Source organism: Corvus kubaryi, unplaced genomic scaffold (genome assembly GCF_017639235.1).
Source record: "Corvus kubaryi isolate FWS band 111438036 unplaced genomic scaffold, C.kubaryi_AGA036_p1.0 37237, whole genome shotgun sequence".
Taxonomy (NCBI): domain Eukaryota; kingdom Metazoa; phylum Chordata; class Aves; order Passeriformes; family Corvidae; genus Corvus; species Corvus kubaryi.
The window spans coordinates 311,318-318,563 of record NW_024581068.1 but is presented as its reverse complement, the minus strand read 5'-3'; the positions used below and the strand labels follow the sequence as shown (position 1 = coordinate 318,563).

Genomic DNA, 7,246 nt, shown 5'->3' with positions numbered 1-7,246 from the left:
CGGTGTGCTCGGGAGCAAATTCCCTTCAGAATTCCAGCCCTGCTGTGCTCAGCAGCAAATTTCCTTTGGAATTCCAGCCTTGCTGTGCTCGGTGCCTGCCGGGGATGAAATTCCCTTCAGAATTCCAGCCTCGGTGTGCTTGGCAGCAAATTCCCTTTGGAATTCCAGCTCCTGCTGTGCTCAGCAGCAAATTCCCTTCGGAATTCCAGCCCTGCTGTGCTCAGCAGCGGCCAGAGATGAATTCCCATCGGAATTCCAGCCCCGCCGTGCCTGCTCAGGAAGCTGGGATTTAAATCTGGGGCTGTGCCCGGAGCAGCTGAGCTGCGCTTTGGGGTGGGCACCTCCCGTTTCTCCCCGGGCAGCCCACGGGAGGTGGGAGCCCCAGGGGTCTCCGGTCGGTGCCGGTGGGAGCAGGGGGAGGCGGATCCAGAGCCGGTGCAGCTGGGAAGCGAGAGCACGGAGTAAACCTGGCTTTGTCCTCTCCAGAAACTGCTCCGGACGGGGCTGGACGCTGTGGGGGTGGCCCCTGCAGGGTGGGCACGGCCAGGGAGCGGTGCTGGCTCACAGCTCTGTGCCCTGGGGAGGTTCGCAGTGCCAGGCCTGGAGCTGGCCGTGAGTTTGGGGCGAGGGTGGCACGAGAAGAGCTCGGAGTCCAGCCCTTGGGAGCAGGAACCTCTTTCCCTTCTTGCAGTCTCGCTCCCACGGGCAGGAATTTTGGTTACAGCCTGGTTTAGGGCAGTTCCTGAGCTCTGCAGGGCCCGTCCTTACTGGAAAAGGTCACACAATCCTGGAATGGGCTGGGTTGGAAGGGACCTCGAAGCCCATCCCATCCCACCACAGGCAGGGACACCTTCCCCTGTCCCAGGGTGCTCCAAGCCCCGTCCAGCCTGGCCTCGGGCACTGCCAGGGAGCCCCCAGAGCTGCCCTGAGGGGGCCGCAGGGCTGGGGCAGGCGGCCTGGCTGGGCAGGAGCCACGGAGGGGCTTGTGGGGTGGGGGAGAAGCTTGGACTCTGGAGGAGGAGAGGAACTTGTGGGGGATCTGAGCGGGGAAACGCTTCCCTGGGGGCTCTGGGGGCGCGGGGAGGGGAGCGGTGCCCGTCTGGGCATTGCGCTTTCCCTGCCAGGGCCGTGCCAGCACCGGGGTTGGTGTCGGGGTCTCGCTCTGGCCAGTGAACCAGGCCAGGTCCTTGTGCTCAGGGTGAAAGTTCTGCAGCCCAGGGTGGGCACCACATCCCCAGGCCGCTGACCCTCTGTCCCCTTCTCCGCAGTGACCACCACCAGCCCCATGGAGAGCCCGTGGCGTGGGAGGCCGGGCTGGCTGCGGGCTGGGTGCGGCTCCCTCAGCCCCCTCTCCCCTGGAGCCCTCCCTGGGCCAGCCTGGCACACCCCGAGGTGGCTCCTGCCCCGCAAGGCACCTCCAGGACACTCATCCCGACCCCGGGGAGGGCCCACGGAGCCCTGGGACACTGCGGGGACACGCTGGGGCTGGCCAGGAGCGGCCACGCTGTCCTGGGGGGCTGTAGGGGCCCCCAGGAACTGTGGGGGTGGGACAGGAGCAGCCCCGTGGGCTCAGGGGCTGGGAAAGGGGGGGGGGGTGTTTTTTTGGGTTTGTTGTTGTTTAATAAAAACTTCCTTTTTTTTTTTTTTAATTTTGTTGTGCTTTTGGACCGAGTTTGTGGCCGTGGCCACTCCAAAGGCAGTGCCGGGGGTGGCTTTTGCTGAGGGTGGATTTTGTGAGCTGTGAAGGGATGGAAGGGAGAGAGCAGGGAAGGATCCAGGGAAGGATCCAGGGCAGCTCCCTGAAAGAACCAGAGAATCCTGGAATCTCCTGAGTGGGAAGGGACCCACAGGCATCATCCAGTCCGAAATCCAAACGCTCCTGGAGCAGCCTCGGGGCTGTACCCATTCCCTGGGCACCCTCTGGGGGAAGAACCTTTCCCAAAATCCAGCCTGACCCTGCCCTGGCCCAGCTCCAGCCGCTCCCTGGCTCTGTCCCTGTCACACGGAGCAGGGATCGGAGCTGCCCCTCAGGAGGAACCTGCAGACCCCAGTGAGTCCCCCTCAGTTTCTTCTCCCTGCGGATTCCCTCCTCGGGATAGAACACTCAGCTGGTTCCTCGTCCTTTCCGGGACTGTGCGCACCCCATGACGCCAAGGAGCAGTTCTGAGGCTGCTGAGCTTCGCCAGCACCCCCAGCCCTGCTGAGCCTTTCCCTTTTCCCGGCAGTTCCGTGCTAAAAACAGCTGAGATTTCGCTTTGCTGGCACTCAGGGCTCAGCCCAGCACAATCCCCTGCGGGGTGGGCTCTGCCTGCGGGCTGACCTCGAAGCCACGGGTTTCCTGGTGGGATTCCACCGACCACGGACCCTTCTCTGGGAGCTGCAGGTGCAAACAGCCGGGATGAGCTCAGGATCTGCTCCAGCATCCCCACGGATGTCCCACCGGGATGTGGCCGCTCCCAGCGAGGCTCTGCTGTGCTTTTGAGCACCTCGACTCTCTTTTTCCAGGCCTGAACTCGGAGTTTGGCTGCTGCAGGCAGGCTGGCACGGCTGGCATCGCTGGTGGCCTCACTCCCGAGGTGTGGTGGAAGCTCCTGCAGGGACAACTCGAGCTCCTCGCTCTCAGAGGGCTCCCTGGGGTCTCAGAGAAGCTCTTGGGGTGCAGCCGATCCCATGGAGGATCCAGGAGGGATTTGAGTCTCCCACCATCCCGGAGTGCTCAGTGCTGCCTGGGGCCCGTATCCGGCAGTTTCTGTCCCCAAACTTGGCCTTTCCATGGATCCACGCTGATTCACGGCTCCTTCTCCCCCCGAAGCCGTCACGATCCTGGGGACAAGGATGTGCCACCGTCCCAGTGCCCTTCCCGCTGTCCCTGCGGATGGGGAGGAGGAAAGCGAGTCCTGCAGCTCCCACAGAGCCTTACGAGCATCTGCAACAGCTCAAGTGGAGCTCCTGGAGGCAAAAAGCACCTGGAATCAAAAAGCACCTGGAGGCAAAAAGCACCTGGAGCTGTTGCTGGGCTGGTTCCCACCTGGACATGGCTGCGATTGCCCCAAAACTGACGTGGAAAAGCTCCTCCTTCCCCACGGGACGAGTTCTCAGCCCTGGTGCTCCGTGTTTAGCGAGAGGATCCCCCAAACCCTGCCCTGATCCCAGAAATCAAGGACACCCCAAACGCTGCCAGGTCGGGACCAGCCAGGCAGGTTTATTCCCCTTTCCAGGCTCCTGGAAACTTATGGAGCCCCAGCTGGAGGCGACACAACCCCCAAATTCGGGTGGGGGGGTGGCCCAGGGAGTCCCTGAGAACCCCAGCCACGGCGGGATGGGAACAACCATCCCCCAGCTGCGCCTCGGCACGAACAGAAACCTCCAGCACTGCGTTTGCTCCCTTTTTTTTTTTTTTTTTATCGACGTGTGTGTGGATATATAGAAAATACCGAGAACTCCGGCAACGGAGCCCCCGCCGGAACAACAGCGCCGGGTACGAACAGCTCTGAGCTCAGCAGTAAAAACCACCCAGTCCGGATTGTCCCCTCCCAGCCGCGTCCCGCTGGCCGCTCCCTCCTCCGCAGGGACCCGCGGAGGGTGGCAGCGCTAGGGCTTGGCGTGGTGCGGGAAGGCCGGGACGTGCGGGGAGCTGTACGAGCGCTGGCCGTGCCACGGAGCCGCCGGGTACAGCCGCGAACTCCCGTAGGACGCCGCGAAGCGCCCGGCGCCCGTGGCCAGCGGCCGGCACAGCTCCGAGGGCTGCGTGGAGGCCACCACCAAAGGGCTGGGGAAAGCCGGGATCACGAAGGGGTTAACGGAGAGCGCCGGGGCCCCGGGCACGCCCTGGGTTTTGAGGTGCTCCAGGGGGTTCCCGAAGCTGCCCGGGAAGTGCAGCGCGGCTCCCTTGAAAGCGTCCGGCGGCAGCGGCGCGGCGAAGCCGGCAGTGGCCACCACGGCCTTGGGTTTGGCCAGCCCTTGGTGGCCCCCCGGCGAGCGGGGCCCCCTGTCCCTGCCCTCCTTGGCCAAGGGGGACACAGCGCGGGACTTGGCGATGGGGCCGAAGGGCTCTTCCTCCTCCTCCTCCTCATCCTCCTCCTCTTCCTCATCCTCCTCCTCCTCGTCGCGGCCGTGCCTGGCCCGGGGCGCGGCGGGGCCGAAGGCGGCCCCGGGGGGCACCCAGCAGGCCTGGACAGCGGCTCCCCGGCCGTCCCACGGCGGCCCCGCTTTGCTCCGCAGCTCTTGGGGCTGCTCGGGCTCCTCGGGCCGCGCCGGGAAGGCGGAAGGCGGCTCCAAAAAATCCTTCAGGTTGGAGAAGTACCCCCAGAGCGGGGGGCAGCCGGGCTGCAGCCCCTCGCTGCGGTAGGCGTGGAAGTAGCCGGTGAAGACGGCGGGCGCCGGAGCCCCGTCCTCGGCCCGCGGGCAGCCCTGGCTGTCTCTGCCTCCCGGGGAAGCGCTGGGGGCCGGGCCCGCCTCGCTCCCGACGCTCGGAGCTCTGTCCGGAGCTCCCGCCGGCTCCGGGCTCCTCTGCTCAGCGAGGCGAGGGCCGGTGACCGGCCGGGGCGGCTCGGGGCCGGTGTCGCTCGGTGCCCGCCGGCCCTCGGGGCAGTGGCGTTTGTGGCAGTGCAAGGACTCGGCCTTGCTCACCTGCGCCAGCAGCTTCTTCTTGGCCAGCGGGGACATGATGGGATGGTTCCCTTTAGAGTAGAAGCTGGAGAAAAGGCGCTTGTAGGTTTCGCTGTGCGTCCGGCAGGGGCTGGGACAGCCCCCCGAGGGGCTGGGGGCCGGGATGGCCGCGATGGCCGGGCTGGAGCAGCCGTCGGTGGCCCGGCCCCGCTCCGGCGCGTCCCGCGCGTCCTCCGCGCCGGCGGCCGCCTCCGGCTTCCCCTTGTCCGGAGCCACCTGCAAGCAGAGGGGTCGGGGTGTGGGTGCCGCATCCCGGGGTGGGCTCCTGGCTCCCCGCCCACCTCTGGCTGCCCTCACACCCCCGGCTCTCTGTTCCCGGCCGGCTCCGTCCCTCCCCGCTCTTCCCAGCGAGGGCCGGACGCGGCCCGGCCGGGGGGCTCCGCGGCTGCTCCCAACCCCTCCGGAGGGGCCGCGCACCTGCTCGCGCCCCTTCTCCTTCCTGGCCCTCTTGCTCCGGTCGTCCTTGGAGACCTTGTACTGCTTGCGGGGTTTGCTGGGGGGCAGCGGCTTGTCCTCCTCGCCCTTGAGGTGCCGCACGTAGGGAAGGACGAGCCTGCGGAGCGAGCGGGGAGCGCGGTGAGCGCCGCACCGCGAGGGGAAACTGAGGCACGCAGCGGGACGGACCCCCCCGCCCCGGCCCCGTGCCCACCTCTCGTAGTGGCGCCGGGTGCAGGTGGCCGCGCTGGTGCTGCCGGGGCTGCCCCCGAGCTCGTCGTAGACGTTCTTCCAGAGCCGGCGCCCCGTCACCTGCAGCGGGAGGGAGGGGTGAGCCCCGGCACCCCGGGGACATCCCGGGGACACCCTGATGTCCAGCCCTGATGTCCACGGGACTTCCCGATGCCCGGGGGGGGACACCCAGGAAACATCCTGGCACCCAAGGGACACCCTGGAACTCCGGGGGACATCCCAGGGACACTCTGGCACCCAAGGGACACCTCGGCACCCAGGGGACTGGGTCCTAATGTCCAGCCATGATGTCCACGGGACTTCCTGATGCCCAGGGGGGACACCCAGGAAAATCCTGGCATCCCAAGGACACCCTGGCACCCAAGGGACACCTCGGTCCTTGACGTCCAGCCATGATGTCCAGGGGACTTCCCGATGTCCAAGGAACGCCCTGGCACCCACGGACGCCACTCACCAGCTCGTAGGCTCCCAGCTTTTCCACGGCTTTGTAGATCTTCCAGAGGTTAACTGGGAATAAAGGGGACACGCTGAGGGTCAGGAGGACACGGGACCTCTGCACGGCCACCACCCGCTGGCCCTTGTCGCCGGGGCCGGGCGATGGGGAGGGGGGGACATACTCTGCTTGAAGCCGAGGTGCGGGATCCTCTCGATGGGCGTGTGCCGGTCCTTCATGAACTTGTAGAGGCTGACGAGGAAAGCTTCCTCCTCCTCCTTCTCCTTCTCGTCCTCCTTGTCCTCAGCTTCTCCCGCCGCCTTGTCCCTCTCGGCGCCATCCTCGGCCCCCGGCGCGTCCTGCGGGACACGGGGCTGAGCTTTTGGGGAAGCCGAGGCGGAGCAGCGGCCCCTCCACCCCCTCCCCTCGCAGCCCGGAGGCGTTCGAGGCGCTCCGGGCTCGTTCCCCGGCAGCCCGGGCCGCTGGCCAAGTTGGTCAAAGCGCTGGATCCGGGCGAGAACACGAGGAACGGCTTCCAGGAAAACAGACGGGCAGAAATTCAGCCCCCCCCGCGCGCCGCCGCCGCCGCCTTTCTCAGCTAAAAATGTTCCTCGTTTGTTTGTTCTACATTTTCCGGAGTTATAAAACTTGTTGCTATTTTTGGGCAAAGAAGCTGCTCGGCTCCCAAGTCCGTCCTTTTATTTTTTATTTTATTTTTTTTTAGTCTTTCGGGCTTTATTTTTTTTTTTTTTTTTTTTTTTGGTGATTCTTCTTTCTATTCATTCCGCGGCTTGTGACAGACGTCGGATTTTAACGGCTGAAAGAGTTCAAAGCTTTCTTTTCTTTTCTCTTTTGGGTGAAATAAAAAGCTGCTGGAGGGAGGGAAAAGCTCCAGCGCCACAAAAACCAAACCCCGTTTCCTCACGAGCATAAAAAATTCATCATAAAAAAATCCTTCTATTTCTACGGGACCCCCCCAAAATGCCATTTTGGGTCCATTCCCCACCTCACCCCCCACCCAACGCTGGGAATTTCACATTTCTCTGCCTCATCCTCCCTTTCGCCGGCGGCAGAAGCGCTGCTCGCCCTCCTCCCTCCCCCGAATTTTGGGGCGTTCAGCACCCCCCGCCCCCCCCAAAAATTCCGGGGTGCACTCACGGCGGGTTTGGTGGTGCGGGTGGGTTCTTGGGGCTCTGCTTGCGGCGCTTGGTTGTTCTCCATGGGGGGAGAGTCGCTGGCTTTGAGTTTAGGAAGGGTCCTGAAAGGGAAAAAAAAAGGGGCGAGGGTGAGATCCCAAATTGTTGCTGCTCTCCTAAAATTAAGGGTAAATCGGGATGATTCGGGCCACGGCGCTGCCCGTCAGGCACCGAAATCGGCCGAGGCCTGAAGCTGCTCCATCCGCGCCTCCCCCCTTCCCCCCGACATTTCGGGATCGGTGTCCCTCAAATCTCCTCCCCC

At 64.8% G+C, this 7,246-nt stretch overlaps 2 protein-coding genes across 8 annotated transcripts in view; one reads left to right on the top strand and one right to left on the bottom strand.

Annotated features, from left to right (window-relative positions):
- Window positions 1-3,426, top strand: part of KANSL3 (KAT8 regulatory NSL complex subunit 3) — a 22,623-nt gene extending 19,197 nt beyond the window's left edge. For 4 of the 6 annotated variants that reach the window (XM_042023169.1, XM_042023168.1, XM_042023167.1 and 1 more), the window contains one exon: window positions 1,269-1,744. In XM_042023169.1, coding sequence (XP_041879103.1) covers window positions 1,269-1,744 — 476 coding nt within the window. Of the gene's footprint in view, window positions 1-1,268; window positions 1,745-2,505 lie in introns of those variants that run through there. The other 2 variants (XM_042023172.1, XM_042023173.1) reach the window with 2 other exon arrangements.
- ARID5A (AT-rich interaction domain 5A) overlaps window positions 1,618-7,246 on the bottom strand; it is a 7,228-nt gene continuing 1,599 nt past the window's right edge. For both annotated transcript variants that reach the window (XM_042023174.1, XM_042023175.1), the window contains exons 2-7: window positions 6,947-7,046; window positions 5,973-6,147; window positions 5,810-5,862; window positions 5,318-5,415; window positions 5,086-5,221; window positions 1,618-4,884 (exon numbers count right to left, since the gene is read on the bottom strand). In XM_042023174.1, the coding sequence (XP_041879108.1) occupies window positions 3,592-4,884; window positions 5,086-5,221; window positions 5,318-5,415; window positions 5,810-5,862; window positions 5,973-6,147; window positions 6,947-7,009 (1,818 nt within the window). In that variant the 5' untranslated portion in view covers window positions 7,010-7,046 and the 3' untranslated portion in view covers window positions 1,618-3,591. The remainder of the gene's footprint in view (window positions 4,885-5,085; window positions 5,222-5,317; window positions 5,416-5,809; window positions 5,863-5,972; window positions 6,148-6,946; window positions 7,047-7,246) is intronic.